Source organism: Pinus tabuliformis, chromosome 4_2, assembly GCF_031772625.1.
Source record: "Pinus tabuliformis cultivar Carrire ecotype Pingquan chromosome 4_2, CPIR1, whole genome shotgun sequence".
Lineage (NCBI taxonomy): Eukaryota > Viridiplantae > Streptophyta > Pinopsida > Pinales > Pinaceae > Pinus > Pinus tabuliformis.
The window spans coordinates 688,664,586-688,686,588 of NC_142304.1; the positions used below are offsets into that span (position 1 = coordinate 688,664,586).

Here is a 22,003-nt window from a genome sequence, read left to right on the forward strand (position 1 = left end):
TGTGAGTGCCAAGTCAATCCTCTTCTTCCACGCTAGGAAGTTTGTTGATCCAACGAGCTTGTTGCTTTTCCCTTTAAAATGTAGCCATGTTATCTATAGATTGATACATAGAAGACAATATACTACTTACTTGTCAACCAAGAGTCCTCCTTATAGATGATGTTTTCAACTATATTGATGTTTTCAAGACCTACAAGGAGACTTCAAAAGATGTCCTAGAATGATATCTTCTAGGATTCCTTCAATAATGATGTCTTCAAAAAGCTTCAAAGAGTGAATGATGATCCACGGCCCCTTGTTGCTTTCTTCTTCAAGATGATGCACTAGAGAATAAGAACTTTGTCCTTCCTTCTTCCAATGAGAGCTTGATGATGAGGTCTTCTTCAATGAGAGTTTGATGTAGTAACCCTTCTTCTAGATCAATGGGTCTTCTTCTTCTTTCCTCGTCTCCTACTACAAATGATTTCCTCGACAAGAAAACCTTTCCTTATGTCAATAAGATGATCCTTTAGCTACCTTCTCTTGTTCACCTTTGCTCTGATAGCATGTTGGAGAATGCATTAGGGCAGCTTGTGAACTTTATTTATCTTTTTTTGTTTCTTTATTAGATCTTCTTCATCAAACAATTATCAAAAATAAAACTAAAAATATAATGGACATAGAAATTAGGCTCCAAGCTAGGGCAAAACCCCTCCAAGGGGAAAACCTATAAAATATCTTCTCTTGTTATAGAATTTGCTTCAAATGAGAAAACCAAGATCCAAACCTCAAGACTAAAACCTCCTCCTAGCACCAAGTTAGCCCTCCAAGAATCCCTTCCAATTAGATCAAAGTCAACAAGAGTCAAACCCTGCGAGAACTGCACCAAACTTAAAATTCCGGCCCCAGCTTCAATATTTCGAACCTGCAATAGGTCTACAACTTCAGCCCTTGTAGCAGCTCAATATCTTTGCACGTGTGAGAGAAATTAGAGCAAAACCTTGACCAAAAACTCGATTTTTCTTCCTTCTTGTTCCAACTTCTTTTCTCCTTGCCTTTCTCGACTTCCTTCTTGAATTCCACACCTCAAATCGAACTTCTTGATTGCAGATCAAATTTGTTGCCAAATGAGATCGAACAGCTTCTATTTATACTCATATGTGGAGGTCGAATAGCCCTCTCTGGGCGGACTTGTCTCTGGCAGGGTTGACTTGTGCTAGCATGCTTATTTTGACGGTCTTGACTCAAAGTAAATTCTTTTAAATGATACATCTTGCCCAGATGGGTCTTGTATACATGACATTGACTCCCTTGACTCATGACAATGAATCTTATGATATGACAAACCCTAGAAGCATGAGGAACATGCTTTACCTAGAAGACTAATCAAAAGAAGCATGAAACTCATGCTTTAAAATAATAATTTATTAATTTTTCTTTCTTCTTTTGCTAATTACATAAAATATACATAATGACATGAGTACAATGACAATTATGAAGACCGAAACTAGTTACATTTTCCAACACCTGTGTCCATTATTTTTACTATTTTTGTTCTTGATAATTGTTTGATGAGAAGATCTAATAAAGAAACATAAGAAGATAAATAAAGTTCACAAGCAATTATTAAGGTTAAGGAGAATTTGAATTAATAGTTGCCCTATTGCATTCTCCAACATGGTATCAGAGCTAAGGTGAACAAGAGAAGGCAGCTGAAGGATCATCTTATTGACATAAGAAAGGAGTTTGCTTGTCAAGGGGAATCATTTGCAGTAGGACACAAGGAAAGAAGAACAAGATCCATTGATCTAGAAGGAGGGTAACTACATCAAGCTTTCATTGAAGAAGACCTCATCATCAAGATCTCATTGAAGGAAGGAAGGACAAGTATTTGTTGAAGATTCTCTAGTGCATCATCTTGAAGAAGAGGAAGCATCAAGGAATCTTGGTATCATCTTTCACTCTTTGAAGTTGTTCGAAGACATCATTGTTGAAGGCATCCTAGAAGTCATCATTCTAGGGCATCTCTAAAGTCTCCTTGAAGGTCTTGAAAGTATCAAGATAGTTGGAGACATCATCAAGAAGAAAGACTCTTGGTTGACAAGTAAGTAGTATATTGTCTTCTATGTCTCAATCTACAAATCACATGGCTACATTTTGCAAGGAAAGCAACAAGCTCATTGCATCAACAAACTTCCTACCATGGAAGAAAAGGATTGACTTGGCACTCACAGAAAATGAAGTCATGGAATATGTCCTTGGATAAGTAGTTGTTCCTAACAAAAAGAACACTCAAGAGTTAGCAAAGTACAAGGGAGAAGTAAGGGCACAAAGGACCATTGTTGAATCCATTAAAGATCATCTTGTACACTTTGTTGCTAATTCAAAGACTTCAAAGGCTATGTATGATAAGTTGGTAAAGTTGTATTCTATAAATACTATTGACCACTAAAGTTGCACCTAAAAAAAAATTAAGACTCCATGCCCAAGGATATTTCAAAGCATTCGAAGTACCTTACAGATCACTCAAAGTTCCAGATTTCATCAAGGCTTCTAAGCCCCTTTCTGTCTTTTTCATTTTTGTACTCAGATTCCGCAGCCCTGCGGGGACATTATAAACATGTCACTAGCATGATGAATAAAGCCTTGTAACAAACCTAGTATGTTGAGACTCAATCAGCGAGCGAGTACACCTTGGAGTGTTTTTATTTACTTGGTTAATTATTCCTACTAGGGTGACGGCTTGAAGATAGTGCCTTAAGTCCATCTTAGTGTCTAGGGTCAATGTATATTACCATTCTAGGTCATCTCTGAAATTTTGCGGAATTTGACTATGTCTAAGTAGGATTTTTTAATAATTAAAAAGTTCCTACAAAATAGGATTTTTTAGTTAATTTCTATGTAATGATGTAAATAAGTGGTCCTAGGAAATTTCTGGGGAGTGTGAATACTCGAAATTCATCCTCAGAGACCTAGAATTATCCTAAGACCCACTTTGAGGGTCAAAAAGCGACTTATAGTCCCTCAAAAGCCAACTTTTCTAATAATAGTGGCAAAAAAACTAGTTTTTCCAAAGTCAAAAAGAAGTCAAAAGGTGACATGGAAGTTCATAGGGAGGTAAAAGGTGATGTGTCAAGCCATGTAGGGCCCACAAATCCAAGTGGCAAGTGAGCCAACTCAACAAGCAGCTAGGGGGGACACAAATCTCCAAATCGTGAGGCAAAAGTGGAACCACAAGAAATTCATGTAAAGGATTTGATTTAATTCATTAAGCCAAAGTCTAAGGTTAAAAGCGAATGAGTGGGGAGGGGACCCACTTCATTTCTCCTTTTGTCTAAGCATAACCAACATTCAAGTAGCAACGCACATGCCAAATAAGACTGCACGCAGGCATCAGTTAATGGTCATCACAAATACAATGAGAAGATACGTTGTCAATGGAATAATCAGCGCATCTTTTATTTGTTGAGAAAATCTTGGAGTGTGGTCTCCACTTACTCCAACAAAATTTACACCTGTACACAGCTATTAGCTCCATCCTTATATGCAGCTGTTTCAACAATTTAACGCAGGTCAAGGGAAAGTTTATGCACAGGCAGTTTGGGAGCACCACTTTAGAGGTGTCATCATATGGTTGATTTATTGGAGATTCATTGGGAGTTTGTCTCCCCTATCACCCACTTGATCACACATTTGGCAGCCCATCAAATATTGCACAGGAAGAACAGGGATACGTTGGCCACCTACAGCATCCTTACAACAGTCACCTTGCCACTTAGAGGAGCTTGACCAGCTTTGGGATTATCATTGTTTGCCACTTGTTGATGCATTTTTCATTGGGATTTCCTCCCAAATTTGTATTAAGAGACCCATTGGGCTCTCATTCTAGGATGAAAAAAAACGAGCTCTTGTGCTTAGGGAGATTATCTTGCCTTGTATACTTACATTTTGGTTCAATAACAAGATGTTGGGGTTCATATGTGGTGTTTTTCCTTCCATGGACATGGTATGATTTCTGGTTATGTGCTTATGTTCTATTTGCTATAACTTCTATTGACATTTCTATTCATTTCATAGAATTACAAATGTCTAGTTACCTTTCACTAGTATTTGGATTGGAGAATTGTTCTAGAATTGGACATTTTAGTTGAATTTTGGTTAAATTGCTAAGATTTCATTTTCATTATATTATCCAATCCCAAATGAATCTAACAATTCACCTTGAGTTTGTGTAGAATTTCTTGAGAATCATATCTCAAGCGTGAAGGGACATTCTCAGTTGGACTATCCCACTCTTGAGGATAGAAGTGGAAGAACTCGGGTATTGTTTCCCCAAGTCTTATCATTTGATTTATGGTGCAGAGGTTTCCTTGGCCTTGACTTGTGACAAATTTCACTTCAAATCATCTTTCTCAAATTTTAGTGTTTTATTTGATACAAATCTGCTAGCATAAGAGCATATCATTGGCTAGTTAAGGAGAGGAGTCATCCTCAAATCCTTGATCTAGTTTCTTGTAGATTATTTTGTATGTATATATATTATATATGTACTTGTTCATCACCAATTGGGTCTAATCCCAATTCATTGAAGTCTGTTTTGCAGAGATATAACAGCCCATTTAGGAGTTCATTTTATCTAACATTGGCAGGGATTTTAAAGAGCTCAAGAGCTGGAAGCTATTCCAAACTTGTTTGCAAGCTGCCAATTGATTGATTTGAGGAGGAGAACCTTACCACCGTAACCTTCGGAAGCCTTATTCCCTGCTACCCATGAGCCCTGGAGGGTCGTCCCTTCATATCAGTTGGCCATCTAGAGAAGATTCATCCTCCTCTGTTGGCATGGTTTTCATCATCTTGAAGAAGCTGCAATTTAATAAAATTTATGCTATTAATTTGAGGTTGTATTTAAGTAGATCCTTTTTGGCACCTTGTAGCCCTTGAGGCATTAGAAGATTTGTCTCACGTCTTTTGTAAGTTATCATTGTAAAACCCTCCCTTGAGGTTTTGAGGCTCCCTCACTAACAAAGGCCTCTTATCTTGTAACATCATAATAACAAAATACCATTTTTCTCTTGGAGCTTGGGGAGCCATCCCCTTGGCATCCATCACCTTCTCTCTTTTGGGAGAAGGCCCTCTTCTTGTGTAGTGTTTCATTAGCTTTTCATTTCTCTTTTGAAGTTAGTTTTGGTATTGTTAATGCTCTCTTTATCTCATTTGGCAAACTAATATTTCATGGTCACTTGCTAATTGTTCATTTTTCATTTTATGCCATCTAGTTTCAATTTCATTCACTTACCTCATAGTTTCATGCTCAATTTGGTCTAGTTTACTTGCAACTTGTTTCAATTTGGAATCTCACTTTGAGCACATCTTAACACTTGGAGCAAATTTTTGCAAGTTTCATTTATTTGCAATCTAGCTTGAACAATCTAATTGTGCATTTTTGGTTCATTAGCTTGTTACAACTCAAACTAGCAAGGGTCCTAGGAGGGGTTCCTATAGAGCAACTACTAGGTCGAGGGAAACAATGGAGTGATAGCCCAATGTCACCTCAGCTAAGGCTCCCTACTTTTTACGGACTTTCAAGGATGGAAGGAGTTTTGGTATATGAGGAATCACGAGAATAAGATAATGAAGTGATTCCTAAGCCTATTCACAAGAGAGACTCAATTAGATGGGTTGCTTGCTTTGGAAGCAAGGTGATAGGCTCTCTAGGAAGGGCTAAGAGGATCTTTAGGGCTAGAGTTTGAGAGTATGTCTTACCAAGAAGGTTCCTAGACTTAGAGATTTTTATGGAGATTTGGCTTCTATGTGATTTTTGGCGTTAATAGGTTATGGGACAACATGAGGCCAAACGAACCCAAAATTACGTCAAGGGTATGGAATTGATCACCCAAGGAAGGGCTTGACCTAATTAGGGAAGAGAAGAGGATCAACGGAGATATTTTCTTTTGATTACACACAATGATCCCAATGAGGCAACTAGTAATGGGAAACCTAGGGCAAGAAATGATCTTTGAGCTAGGGCTCAGTGTATCTCAAGATCCCACAGTCGGAATTTCTTGAAATTTGGAGGGCCTCTAGAGAAAATCCTAGCGCAATTATGGAAAAGAGATCGAAGTCTTTTGATGGCTAGAACGTGAGATAAATGATGCCCTAGGTGACCTATGGTGGTTAGGCCTAGAAAGAGGAGAGGTGAGAGAAATAAGCTTAGAAAGTGATCACCTATGGAAGGATTAGTGCCTTGCCCATTGGGAGAGATGGATTTAAGGAGAATTTGTTGTTTGTAAGGGGGTTCACCCAATCAAGGAGGCCTTCAAGCAACTTCGCATGGCATTAGGGCATGTGAGCAGCTACTTCAAGAACTTTACACTTCGATTTGCAATAAATGATGACTTATCAAGATGTATTTAACACAAATAATCTCTAGGAACATTCACCCTTTCATACATGGCCCATGACATGATGCAACGCTATAAAAGATCAAAATTCCCACAAATTCGTATAGAAAATCAGTAAATTTCAAACTTGTAAGGCGAAACTCCCAGCAACATTCATGTGACGAAGTAAATAACAAGAATTAGCATGAAAATATTACTTACATGTGCAAAAGAGTATATCCAATCATCATATTATGCCAATAGTGAAGCTCCAAGACAAGAGAAAAAGATCCAAACATCAAAATTCATTCATATCATCCAAACTCGTCCTCCAAAAGAGAGAGCGAAAATCTCACAAGAGCCAATAACCCAATCCAAGTGATGATGAGAGAATGAATCACCTCTCATCTAATTATGCAATCTCTAATGAATTCGATTTAGCTAATTTGGCCTAATTAAGCCCCAAATAATAAAATAACGCGTTATAATAACACTCCTTGGTGACAAGCCCACCAAGATAACTCAATAACATAAGAATAAGCCTCTCAAGAGAGTAGAATGTGTTAATTTGGGGTAGCATCGAATGTGCTCTAGCCATGAAAATTGGTGGAGAGGCTAAAGCACATGAGATATCCAAGACCCAGAAACAGTTTGGGGAAATTCTGCCCAGTGAAGGAGATATTAAAATAATTAATATTTTTAATGGGTTCCTAAGTCTAAACATAGGAAAATAAAAATATTAATGGGTATTAATATAAAACTGGGTTAAAAGGTTCTAAATGACATGGATCAAGCCAAATCTAATCTTAGCCATTGATTAGAGATTTAGTCTCGGTCGTTGATGGACCAACAATAAAAGTATAAGAGGAGGCTTGAGGGTCAGTTGGAGAACACACCAGAGTGATCAATCATTCATTTTGCTAGAGAGGGGTTGCTAAGCAAAAGCGAATCAGTGATCAACAGCGAGGGGCAGTGAGTACGAGGCAAAGAGGCAAGGACAACACTGGGAGACCAGCACAGAAGCAGAGAGAGCCAGAGCAGCAGTCAGTCTAGGCTACGCAAATCCCAACAGAGGCAGCGCAGAGCCTAGAGAGATTGTGTCATCCACGCAAAGGGCAGAGGGAGTGACGCAGAGGCTCCCAGAGGCTGCACAATGCCTCAGAGGGCTGACGCAGAGAGTCTTGGGGCTAACGTAAGTCAATAGGAGGCTAACGCAGAGGCCAAAAGGGCCAGCGCTGAGCTTCAGTTGTGTCGAAGAGGGTTCGAGGGATGTTTCCAGATATAGAGGTATTGCTACCATATTTTTCTCTATCGGGTGAGCCAGTTTAGGCACCCAGTTGTACTCTGATAAACTGCATGATAATATAACCCTCTGAATAGTTGCACCAGTTTTCTTGCATTGGGTTTTCCGGGGACAATGGTCCAAAAATAACAGTGTCACTTGTGTGCTTGTTTTCTTTCAGTGGATGATCTGTAGATGTTGATACTGTACTAGTGTTTATTTTCAGTATTTACATGGTAAATAACTTGTTGAGTAATTAAACAAGTAGGAAGAAATAAACCAGATAGTACAGGAAGAATTTCTAACGGGTTAAACATAGAAATTCCAGCAGAATGATCAATATAATGAGTCGTCGGGCCTTTGAGGAGATCTAGTGAAGTCCAAGGGGTGCCATGATGTGAAAATGGACTCCAAACATAGTGGACAAGGGATTGGCCCCTTGTTTTTCAAGCAAGAACCTGTGGTGCTCCCAAGTATGTGTGGGGGCACAAAGACATCCTCATGGGTCTCCAAGTGGATTGAAAATTCCTATAGACAATCTGTAAGAGCTAGGATGATGACATAAGCCCTCCCTTTGCAGCGGGAGACATCCTCTGGACCCTAGAACATTTTCCAAGTGTGGAGCCAGTTGGGCATAGTGAACCAGGTGCATCATCCTCATCCAAAAGGTGGAACACGAGCAATCAATGATTGGTGTTGGGGATCCATGAAGTAATCTTTACTATGGTGGAGGCCCGTGGCTCTTAATGCTTACCCTACTACTGCCCATGTGGCCTTCTGGAGGGCTAGGACCCCGTATATGGAGACCAAGCCCCCAAATGGAAACCCACTCGCAATCCTGCATAAGATCCAATGTGTCCCCTTGCCCTCCAATACAACAAATAATTAGAATAATCAAGTAAAAGAGTTTACAAATCATGGAATCAATGAGACACTTCATGGTGGCATGCCCTTCCATAGTGGGCTTTGGCATGTACAAGTGTCTCCAAGCTCAATAAGGGGGTTAACCAAGCACCCTATTAGGTGGTTTCAACCTTTAAAGGGGGTGACATGTCCATGGTACATCCATCAAATGGAAGGTGTCAAGTGATATAATAATGGAATGGAGTGGGGTCAAGGGAAGAATCCAAGCCACATGTTATGGGACAAAGGGGTAGCTATAATGAGGGAAACCCACACTTGGGTATATGAGAGTAGGGGGGAGAAATCGTGGTACATAAGTTACCCCGGCCTTTGTTTTTCCACCCTTCTTCATATGCCTTTGGCCTTTTATTGATTTTGCTTCGTAACTACTCGGGGCTCTAGGGGATGAGATCATGATGTATGGTATATAGCAATAGGTACCCCCTTTTAAGGTGGGACATTTCATTGCCCATCAGGGGTTAGGGCAGTCATGGGTTCCTCAATGTGGAGGGGGCTCATCTAGGGCCCAAGGGAACCAGGGTGATGGCCATATATAAGGGGTAGAGCTTATGCTTGGCTTTTGCCCACATACTAAATTTGTGTATCCCGACCATCTTTTACATTCTGTCGTACATTTCCTGTTGAGAGTGGACAAATTATGCTTTTTCTTTTCTTTTCAGCTGCATCAATCTTCGGGGCATCGTTCTTGGCCCGACCCAAGGTGTGGGCAAGGGGAGGGGGAGGCTAATCCTATGTGGACCCAATGGACCCGGATGGGAAAAATGATGATTGGGGTCAAAATGAGTGGAAAGTGGTGGTGTATATGGTGTCAGGAAGCAGGTCCATGCAACCAAAATCAGGATTTCTCATGTAGTGCTAACCCTAAATCTAGTGGCCAGTAAAGGAGATTCCATGGGACTAGGATACAAGGCTAAACACCAAATCGGGCAGAGGAGACAAGAGCACAGACCTAGCCCACTCTTTCCACCGAATCCCCCCACCAATCCATGCCAAAAAGTGTCCATGAAAAGTAAACAAAATTACTCAACTAAACTAATGAAAAGTCATACCTTTGGGGTCGGGAGGCCCACCTTCAAACATACATTCATAACAGATGGGCGAGGGACCACATGGTTGGCTCAGGTGGCAGAGAAAATGGCACATCGATCTATCTGGTGGTTGCAAGGGGTTGTTGGATGTCGGCTGAGGACCATCTAAGAGAAAAAGATTTCTCCTATGCATACTACCCACAGGTAGTGGGTAACATAGCTCAACTTACATTTCATATTGGAGTAACTCATTACCCTATGCTCATGTGTTTTATGATACAATTTTCACTTGGATATTTATCATCATATGTTGCAGTGAAGATACATTTTTCATTTCAAGGCACTTGAGTTGGTATTTTAAACATTGAGTTAATTTTCCTTCATTATTTCCATTGAGTTATTGGTACCTGCTTTACTGAGCATCATTACCAGTTTATGTCATATTGTGCTTAATGCAATCTTGATCACAAATTTCATTTGTTATCTCTCTATTTGAAGCACATTGTTATCAATATACTTCTTTGGATGCACTTCATTAACTTTTAGGCGTTTCGCTTGCATATTAATCTTAGGATTGCACTTTTGAATCTACCTCCAAGCATAAGCTTGGTAGAATAGACATTTTAGGACAAATCTTTCTGATTTTCTTTCACTTGTGTACGCAGTAAGGTTAAAACATGTGACCTCGTAATTCTCTTGTAGTCGAGCCCTTGTAGGACTAAGGCACGTGGACTGCAAGGATCTTGGGAAGGGTATCGTTAACAAAGGACTTGTGCCTCCTTAGCCCATCTTCCTTGCAACTCACCCCAATCTTTACCTTGTTGTAAGAAATTGAAGGAAGATTTTTCACCATAGATTAGGCATTTAATTAAAATTAACCAAGATAACTTGCATCTCACATAGTCTAATTTGGCATCATCTCATTTTGCATCAATTTGATTTGTGGGCTTTCTATCTTACTTGCAATATTATTGTACTTGTTATCTAAACTTTTGCTCATGGCTATTTGATGTTGTTATATTTTATTTGAGCATTTCTTTCAAAGTACAAGTTTCATTTGTTTTGCAAGTTGTATCTTACTGCTCATTATTTCAATATCTCTTGTAGTAACATTTGTATTGCAGCATTGCTTACCATTGTAACTTGAAGTGCTATTTCCATTTTTGCAAGTATATAATCTTTACTTGAGCATTGTTTATAAGGCACTGGTTTCTCATCTTTACTTTTGTTGAATGCCATATTGAATTTAAATAGAATTTATTTTTTACATTGCTCATTAACTATTGTACATGCTAATATTAAATCAAGTTCCATTGGGAAGTGATTTCTGTAACGAATAAAATATATAAATAATATAAATATAATGTAAATGATAATAATCATAATTAATTATTAGTTAAGTAGTAATTAGGTTGAAGAGGCATGTCTAATAAGACATGACTCTTCATGAAGAGACACTTGCTTGGTATATAAGCAAGCCTCTCGTTCTCATTGTAATTCATCATCATTCTTATTCTTATTCACATATTTAATATAATATTTATATCCTTAATGGATAATTTGATATTCCAAGTCTTTTGGAGTAATTAATCTTAAGAAGGAACTTTGTTCGCTTCATGTGGTATCAGAGCCACGTTTGGCTGATCACCAGGCCTTTGGCTATCAACCTATCATCAACCTTGTTGCTGTCATAATTGAAGCGTTTCGCTATATATTGGGAGATTCTCCATTTTTTAGGCCTTTGGCCATTAAAAAAAAAAAAATAACCAAAAAAAAATATAAGTAAATAAATTAAAAAAAGAAGAAGAAAATAAAAAGTAAAAAAACAAAAAACAAAACGCATACAAAATCTCATACCAAGTATATTTAAAGCTTTTTACCTGGAGAAGCCTGTGGTTTTAAAAACAACCCATGGTAATTGCCCATGGTATTTTAAAAAGTTAAAAGAAAAAAAAGAAAAACAAAAAACAAAAGGAATACGTTTTACTTTTTACGTGGAGAACATTTTAACGAAGGTTTTAAAAACAACCCATGGTAATAGCCCATGGTATTCTAAAAGTTAAAGAAACAAGAATACAAAAGCTCTTACGTGAAAGGTAAATATTACTTTTTACAGGAGGTTTTAAAAACAACCCATGTTAATAGCCTATGGTATTTTAAAAGTAAAAGATATTTTGATGACATTAGAGAAAAAAAAGTGTGATCTAAATAATTTTAATCGTTCAAATCTAAAGATTGTGACCGTACCAAGAGTCACGTCTCATCCAAATTTTCCGAGAAAAAAATATTATTATAATTATAAAAAAGGATACTATATAAGCCTTATATAGTTACATATAAAAGGAAAAGTGGGTCTCAAAAAAGTATATATAAATTTTATATAATTATAATTTTATAATATATATAAATTTTTATTATATAAATTTTTTATTAAAAGAGCGAACCAAAAAAAGAAGAAGAAGAGGAGAATATTTGAAAAATATATATAGGAGAAATAAGTGATATTTTATAATAAAAATAGCTCCAGTTGACATATTGTTTACGTAAAAACATCAAGGAAAAAATGGAGACTAGTAATGAAAGGTTTCCTGAAACCCGTAGTACATGTGTTCGCACACTATTTAACATCAAAGGATCACTCGCAGGAAGAGACATCATAATCTCTATCAGTCCTACTGAAAGAAGTAATTATGTTAGTCCTAAATGTGCTAATCAATTGGTGATTCCTGAATCAAATATAGTTGAAACAAATTTTTTTGGCAAACAATATGATATAAGCAATTTACACCTAAATATTGGAGATTATACTTTTACCTCACAATTCACCGTGCAAACCCTATCTTTTAACGATAGTGACATTGTTTTGGGATCACCATGGATGAAAACTCTAGGTTCCTTTATTCTAAATACTAAGAAAAAGTTTTTAACATTTTCTTACAAGAAGAAGAAAATAACGCTCCAAGATGTTACACTGAAACCTAATTCAGTAACGCTAGAAGATATATCGGATATTTCAAAAGTAATTTCTCAAGAAGGTAAAAAGGTATTACAAAATATGCAAAATGAAATTGACAAAATCACTATTGACAAAAATGAAGAAGTTTATCGACTTAAAAACCATAGTGAAAAATTGTTGACACAAATTAAGAAACTTAAGAAGGATAAGAAGTCATTAGAAAACCAGGTACAACAACTTATCAAGAAGGAAGCATCAAATGTAGGAATTCAAGTTGATGACAAAATAACAAATACCGATTCAATGAATGTCACAACTCAAGAAGAAGACAAGCAAGTTGAAGAAAAGACGCGCGTGGATGTTGCAATTCAAACGATGAACATCCCCAATGAATGTTTCATAACAAACTCAACATCTTCGCCAGAAGAAAATATAAAAATTGTAGCATGCCCAGTAAGGAAAAATCAAACGAAAAAGGTTCCATATCGGCATCCGAATCATGAGAACAGACGAATCAACCATGCTACATATTTGAATAAGTCAGAACCGAAACAACAAACTGATGTTCCAGATAATAGTGATGTAATCTCAATCCAGTCTTATGCTAACAAGTTGTCACAAAATTCCAGTGATCAGAATGTTATACAGAAGATTAATCTGGGATGGTCTGATCCCTTCTTGGTGCGACAATTCTGTTTGTCACTAAGAAGATCATATCAGCTTGTATCGACAAAGATGACTGTTCCAAGAGAGAAATACTTTCAAAGCCGAAAAAGAGATCATGCCTTTTTTCATCGACAAGCTTGAGGACAAAGCTCTTTGAGGAAGGAGGCAATGTAACGAATAAAATATATAAATAATATAAATATAATGTAAATGATAATAATCATAATTAATTATTAGTTAAGTAGTAATTAGGTTGAAGAGGCATGTCTAATAAGACATGACTCTTCATGAAGAGACACTTGCTTGGTATATAAGCAAGCCTCTCGTTCTCAATGTAATTCATCATCATTCTTATTCTTATTCACAAATTTAATATAATATTTATATCCTTAATGGATAATTTGATATTCCAAGTCTTTTGGAGTAATTAATCTTAAGAAGGAACTTTGTTCGCTTCAATTTCCTTGCCCTTAGACTCCTAGAGCTTGTTGTTTTCAACAACTCTTTCCTTTAGAAACCTTCCTTAGGGTCCACCTCCCTTAGCTTTAGCTAAGAGAGAGCCCAGACAGAGAGAGTTGGGATTAGATGACAGCCCCTTCTCTGAGCTTTGCCACCAAGGCCACACCTATTGGGGTTGAGTATTTTTCCCATATTAACTTAGGTGTGTAAGCAGGGAGACAACTAGTACATCAGGTCAAAAGATTTCCTTGAGGAATCAACTATATAGAATAAGGAAATCAAAGGATGAAGACATGGCCACCTATCTAATGAAGATCTCACAAATAAGAGACCAGTTGCAAGGGCTTGGGGAGACTGTTACAGACTCTGAGATGACTATTTGTGTACTAAATGCTTTGCCACCTGATTGGAGTAGTTTTGCAACTAGCATCTACTCAAAGAAATATACCACACCTTTTGATGAATTGTGGGCTCAATGTATCTTGGAAGAATCCAAGATCAAGGCAAAGGATGACACTAAATTAAATGAAAGATCCCAAGCCTTCATTGCAAGAACCAAGAAGTTGATTAAAGGGAAGTTTGGAAAGTCCAAGAAAATGACAGATATGTCCAGATTCAATGCTTTGGATACAATGAGTTTGGTCACTGTAAGAGGGATTGTCCAAACAAGCAGGACAACAAAAGAAAGTAAGGAAGTGAAGCTCACATAGCTAAAGAAAAGGGATAACTTGAGAAGAAGTCGAAAGGAGAAGATCCCAAAGATCTTTACTATTGAAGGAAGCTCCGTCACTGTCAGGTTCTTTACGAAATTTGTCTTTCTTTTATTTAGAGTAGCACGCATTATTGTATACTCTAAGAGAGTCTTGGTTTTTGTAAAAACATGGCATCATAGATAGAAGCATGCGATAATAGAAGAATTAGAGTCTACTTGATTAAATTGCTTTGATAGGAATCATCTAGCTTTCAAGAACGAGAAGATCAGGACCATATTGCATATTATAATTCATCCAAGCATTTTCTAACATATTGTTAGAAGTAGTCATTTTGCAAAGAGAGATCATCAAGATCCTATAAGAACCATAAATTTGGAAGGTTCTTGGAAGGAGCATTATGACATGACTAGTATACATTCCATCTAGTATGGAAACAATACTCTTTAAGGATGAAGGAATGCAAATGGTCGAGTTGCAATGTGAAAGAAATAATCTTCGACAAGTATAAAGAGCAGGCTCATTCAAGAAGGATGGCGAGATAGTTACATGGAAGCAAAGGCATGCATGTTTTAAGCAATGTCACATGGTTTGGGTTTGAGTTCGGGTTCGACAATGATTAGGTTTGGTTTGAGTTCGAATGTTTTGATGAGGTTCGTCTATATATATTGATTTAAAATGAATTATACGATAAAATAGTAAGAAATCAACATCAGTAAACATCAAAAATGCTATCACAGACATGGAAACTGCAAGGATAAATTACAAGCTTGAGTTGCGACAGGAAGTTATGAGTTTTGATCTATGGACTTGGTCAATGGCTATGAGGTTCGATGAGGTTCGCCGAACCTCAAATTTTTTTTAAGGTTCGCCAAAATTCGAACCTCAAGGTTAAAGTTCAACGAACCTTGTGACATAAATTTTAAGTAGCACTTCTCTAGGGTAGGGTTCAAGTGTATAGAATCTTGCAGAAGAAGTTGGTTATAAAAATATGCTCGGTAAGTCTTCCATATGGTTGCATGATGCTTGAAAGAAGAAATTTGACATACTTTGGAATGGCTACAGATCAAGTCTCTCACACTAGATCGCATAGGATATTGATCAACATCAAGTATAATCTCATGAAGAAAGAAAGGGAGTTAACAATGACAACTCCAAGGATAATAGTGTAGCTTAGTAATCAAGTTTGATCCATGGGCACTCTGATTAAAATTAATGCATGAAGAAAATATTCATATGGAGAAGGATCATGTGAAAAGATGTTGATCTCGAAGAACTCAAGTAAGTTGATACTTTGAGGAGAGGGCAATCGCGACAAGGTAAGACTGATATTAATATTTTGATATTGGTTATCTAGTTAACATATTGTTTTGCTACCTGGAAGGATATTGCAGGAACGTGTGATGATAGTTCAGGAAAGTTCAACTGTGGGTCTAGAACTCAATTCAAAGTACATATGGATTGAATATATGGTTTTGGCAATTATGTAGTCAAGGTTTTTACATCATCATATTGAGATTGAAAGGTAGCAATATAAGAAGATAGCCTAATAATTCATGAAGATCACTTTCAGAGGGAGCTTTGGTTAACTCTATTTTTAGAAGGATCTATACAATGCCTTCATTAATGATATCTACAGGAAAGTGATACGAAAGGTTGATGGCATGAACCCTGTCACAAGATTGAAAAAGGAAGATGGCTCTAGGAAGAAGGAAGCTCAATATAATGAGATACAAAGGAACGAGGCAGCCATGTAGCTATGAAGATACACTTATAAAGACAAGCTAGAAAAAAACTTGTGGTTATGACTTCCCATCCAAAAGGAAATGAAAGATTCTCCACTATATTTGAGTAAAAGGAGTCTCCCTGAATGCATGAAAAGGAGCAAGGATAAATTCCCTAAAACAAGTGGGAATAGAGATCTCCTCTTTGGTTGAGAGGGAATGATGATAAGCATCACATTTATATTCTCTCCTTCATGTGTCATGCATTTGACCAAGACTAACAACCGTAAGTCCAAGTGAAGGCCATGAAGTGAGAATGGAGAATGGAGGATTGGATAAGCATCTATGATTTCCTTGAGGATAGGAAATAGACCGACACTAGTTAAGGATTGGACAGGTATCAAAGACAAGAGTGGTCGAAGAGGACCGACATTCTTTGAGGATTGGGAATCCAAGGTAAGAATAGTCCTAAAGGACATGCCCAGTGAACATCCGGATAGGGTATGTACCTTGAAGAGGTAGTGTGGTATCTCACGTAAAGCCTCTTAATGTTCTGCTCTTGTATAAGAAAGAGTTTGTCAAGTTAAGGCCTTACTATGTTGACAATGTTGGTTACAATGTTTGATGCTTAAAGATAGCTTACCAATCCAACTCTTCTTATGAGTGTTGAAATTTCTAAGTCTAACCCGTTAGAAATTTTCCTGCACTATCTGGTTTATTCCGCCTACTTGTTTAATTACTAACAAGTTATTTAACCATATAAATATTGAAATAAACACAATGCAATCTCAACCATCTACAGATCAACAACTAGAAGAAATAGACAAACACACAAGGGACACCGTTATTTTTGGACAATAGTCCCCGGAAAAACCCAACTTGGGAAAATCGGTGCAGCAGTTATGAGGGTTTTATTATTAAGCAGCTTTTCTTGAGTACATTGGGTGCCAAACTGGCTCACCCGATAGAGAAAATAATCTGGCAGTAATACCTCTCTTCGGAAGCAGATATTCTGAAAGTTTGCTCCACAAAACCCTCTCCAGCACCTCTCTGAGGCACTGCGTCAGCCCTCCTAGCCTCTGCGTCAGCCCTCTGAGGCTCTACGCAGCCTCTCTGGCCCTTTATGTCACTTCTGCAACCTCTGCGGCACTCACGCAGGCCCTTCTGGCCTCTGCGCAGTCACTATTGGCCTCTGTGTGGTTCCTGTTGGCTCTGTGTCTGCCTCTCTACCTCTGCACTGGTCTTCCGACATTATCTCTGCCTCTCTGCCTTCCACTCATTGCCCCTCGCTACAACTCTGATCACTGGTTCGATTTCTCTTAGTAAACCTTGCTCTAGAAAATCGAACTAATTGATCACTCTGGCGTATCTCCAGCTGACCCTCAAGCCTCCTCTTATACTTTTCCTGTTGAGTCTTCAATGTCCGAGATTACATCTCTAATCAACAGTTAAGATTAGATTTGGCTTGATCCATGTCATTTAGAACCTTCTAACCCAGTTTTATATTAATACTTAGGAACCCATTAAAAATGTTAGTTATCTTAATATCTCCTTCATCGGGCCAGACTAGTAATGGAAGATTTCCTAAAAGCTATAGTAAAAGTGTTACTGCACTAATGATCACTTGCAGGAAAGAAAATTATAGTCTCGACTCTCTATTGATCTTACTAAAGATAATAATTATGTTAGTACTGAATGTGCTCACCAATTAATGATTCCTGAATCGAATATAATCGAAACGATGGATTCGACTAATAAAAAACAATATGACATAAGCAATCTACAACTAAATATTGGAGACTATACTTTTGTCTCGCATTCATCGTTAAAACCTTATTTTGTGACGATAGTGATATAATTGTGGGTGCGCCCTAGACAGAATCACTAGGGTCCTTCATCCTAAATACGAAAAAGAAGTTTTTGACATTTTCCTACAAAATGAAAAAACAACGCTACAGGATGATACATTGAAGCCAAATTCAATAACACTAGAAAATGTAAAATATACCTCAAAAGTAATTCTTCAAGAAAACCAGAAGTCAATGCAAAATATGCAGAAGGAAGTTGAAAAGATTATTGCAAACAAAAATAAAGAAGTTACTCACCTCAAGGACCACAATGAGAAATTACTGATGTAAATTAAGAAGCTTAAGAAGGACAAAAAGTTGTTGGAAAATGAAGTACAACAATTTATCAAAAAGGAAGTGTCGAAATTTTTAGATGTAAAATTCAAGTTGAAAAATGAACGAATACTGATCCAGTCAATATCACAACTCAAGAAGATGACAAAGGTAAAAGCATATTTTGATGTTGCAGTTCAGACGATGAAAATTCTAAGTGGAGTTTGTAACTAATTCAACAACATCAGTCCCTAAAGTAAGTTAGGAATTTGCCACACAGATGATAAGAGAAAATCAAATCACAAAAACTACTTATCAGCATCTGAATCGCAAGAGCAGACATCTCAATCAGTGTGCTTATCCATATCACTCATAATAGAAACAACAAACTTATGTTTCAAAGAATATTAATGTCAGCACAATCTAGTCTTATGATAACAATTTATCCCAGGTATCAAGTAATCATAATGTTCCACAAAAGATTGATTTTGGATGGTTAAATCATTTCACGGTACGACAATTTTGTATCACACTCAGAAGTTCATATCGTCTTGTATCATCGAAGATGACAATTCTGAGATGAGAAGACATTCGAGACAAAAAAGAGATCAAGCCTTTTCATTCATAAGCTTTGAGGACAAAGTTTTTCTAAAGGGGAAGGCAATGTTATGAATGTAAATAATTAATAATTAAATAGTTAACAACAATTAGTGTACTAAAGAGGTATCTCTCAAAAGACATGACCATTCATGAAGGGGTACCCACCTAGGTGTATATATGGGCCCTCATTTATAACAATTTCATCATCATATTCTCATGCATACATTTCATATATATACTTGTATATTCCATGGACATCTTCATATTCCAAGTGTTCTAAAGTATTTAACTTGTGAGTACGAACTTTGTTCATAACAGGGTACATATAGAGCTTTGTGCTCTTGATTAAATGCCAATCACATACCCTCATACATGATATCATCTAATTAAATACCACAATCCCATTGATCCTAAAATCCTGAAAACTGTTAAGTCTGTTGAATTTTGAATGGGATATCAAATTCTATCTTCCCCATGTGAAGTATGATGAGGTTGGAACCACTCTCAAACATCCTAAGTCATTTCATGGTAATGTTAAAAATTTAAGTAAAAGGGAGAAAATGAAAGATAAAGGAAAATGTCACTTTTACTCTAAGAATTCAACATTACCATTAGGGAGCATCTAGAAAGTGTCTAGGGGCACCTTGGGAGTGTTCGGGAAGCATAATTCCTCACATAACAATTCAAAAACCCAAGTCAGAAAAACTAAAAACCAAGTCTGCGGAACTGTCCGCCTTTCTCCCGAATCCGCTCGCAATCCACGGCAAATCCGTGGCCAATCCGTTCAAAAACACTGTTAATCGGGTCAACGTGTCCATTTTTCCAAGAACCGCAAGAAAAAAGTGGAACCACTGATCCACGATGGATCAGTGGCAGATCCGTCCGTGAAGCGAATCTGCCCCAGATCCGGAGGGGAAGGATCCTGCAACATTGTTTGGTTGTCTCTAAGCAGAAAATATGTTGAGTTATCTACTTGCAATTCATATCCTTCTTATTTCAAAAGAAGGCTTTAATATGAATATTAGCTGAAAGATAAATGCTCCCTCTAACAATTATATATAGACAGATATCATACATATGGGGCACTTTATACAAAAACAAAAGGGGACTGCTAAGCCGCCACCACTGACTTGTCCAAAACTGGGTGGATCCCACTATCAAAATCACCCAAAAGCAATAAGAATATATCTTCAGTGACTATAAGAGAATTAAAGCATTTTTGTCTTCTTTGCAACCATGAGAAAAAGACAGAACTTATACATTTCATTAATTGGCATATCTTGGAAAATATTAATGTCGTCCAAACAGTCCGTTAGTTTTCCATCCATAACAAGTGGTAGGTCAAATGTTTCATTGAATGAAAGCTTACAACATAAAAAAAAAATATAAAAAAATAATAATAAAAAATCCATGTTAGACCAAGACGATAATATCCCACCTTTGGTTCTTTGCCATTGAGCATCTTTCCAATTTGACGAGCAATAAGGGTCTTCCCTGTTCCAGGGGGTCCATGAAGCAGCATTCCTTTAACATGCTTGATACCCAACCTGCAAAATGAAGCCATTCCAAGGTTCTTATGATCATTGTCTAGAATTTAAGATCTTAAACAAAATGCCTTGATGCATCATTCAAACAGCAGATAAGATTCCATTTAAGATTGTACTTGTTTGTGACATGTGGAGGAAGAACCCGAGATGCAAATGCTCTACGAAATATGTCCTGGAATTGTTCAGCAAGACCACCAATGCCCAATTTTTGAAGGTCGAAATCCTTCTGCTTGAAAATGTTGCTGCTTGCCGCTTCACGTTGATTCTTTATCTAAACATGTTCAATCACACATTCCATCATAAAAACCATGAATCCGGTCTGAAGTAGCTCAAGTGCCAACCATGTAAAACCATAAATAAGGAAAAACTGAGAACACAGAACGAGGAGAAAAAGCTAAAAATATGGAAAAGGTTGAAAAAGAAAAATCATGATACTTTTATCACAGAATCTGGAGATGCCTAAAAAAACTAACAGCACAGAGAAGATTTAAAGATAAAAACAAAAATACCTTTATGCCAGAATTTGAGGCTGACTCAAAGATAATATATGTTTCTTTTGACAGCATTCCTCTATCTATATTTTCATTATCTCCTTGTCCTTCCACAATAGTCTGATTCACAGTGAAGATGTAATTTGTTCCACAGTATTCAAATGTAGCTCTCTGCCCCATAGTGAAAACCTGCATTTGCAAGTACCACAAATGAGCCTTCTAAATATGAGGGAAAAGGTCGGAAAGAATCAATTACTTCCATTCTCCAAGGATAAAAGAAATAACAAACTGGTATTCCTCACTCATTTCCACGAATACATCAGTATAACAACACTGGCATATATAATCAATTCAAGAGGGATGTCATTTATCCAATCTATTGTTCTTTGGCAGGGCATTTGTGTGGTATTTGTTACTTCAGAAGAAGAGGCACAAAAGATCATGTAAAAGAAAAATAAGTCAGCAAGAAGAGCAGGAAAAAAAAAAACAGAAATGGAATCAGAAATGATTCAAAGTAAGAGTGTTATGATTCAAATTGATCATTAATGAAGCATTCATCAGAAAGGAGCATAAAGATTCATAAATGTAATGTGAAAAGATAAGATACAAATTCAAGATATAACTGACATGAATGTGATGATACAATTGAACAATGTGACCTCTTTAAAGTTTATGCAGTGCTGAAGTGATGGATCACGGCAATAGTCATGACCTTAACAATTTTAATTAATAAAAAAATATATATGATATATAAAAGGTTATATTATATCATATTATATTAGGTATAATACATTCCCTCCTCCATTAAGAGATGCTTTGCCCTCAAAGCTTAGGTAGAGAGCAGTGTTGATGCAAAAGAATCTTGTTTTCCCAACCAGCAAGCCTTCCCACTTGATGATATACATTGATATTGTTCTGGGTTGAGGACACGAGGTGAAAGGATCTTCAAAGCTTTAAACAAAATTTTGGCATTGTCAAAGATTCAATCCATCCTAGTTCGAATTTTTTCAAGGTTCTCTGTTGATAAGACTCTCAAATTAAACTTGTTTAATTATGACACCAATTGTATTTTAATTTTGAATCTTCAAATTGCAGGGAGAGTGTTGTCTTTGTTAAAACTAATGCAGACATTGGTAA

General features: G+C 37.0%; 1 protein-coding gene across 1 annotated transcript in view; it reads right to left on the minus strand.

Annotated features, from left to right (window-relative positions):
- The window catches only part of LOC149171324 (vesicle-fusing ATPase-like), a 492,059-nt gene that overhangs the window by 392,989 nt on the left and 77,067 nt on the right, over positions 1-22,003 (minus strand). Inside the window, exons 5-7 of the mRNA XM_089424048.1 lie at positions 20,885-21,055; positions 20,492-20,646; positions 20,267-20,375 (exon numbers count right to left, since the gene is read on the minus strand). Of these exons, the coding sequence (XP_089280174.1) occupies positions 20,267-20,375; positions 20,492-20,646; positions 20,885-21,055 (435 nt within the window). The remainder of the gene's footprint in view (positions 1-20,266; positions 20,376-20,491; positions 20,647-20,884; positions 21,056-22,003) is intronic.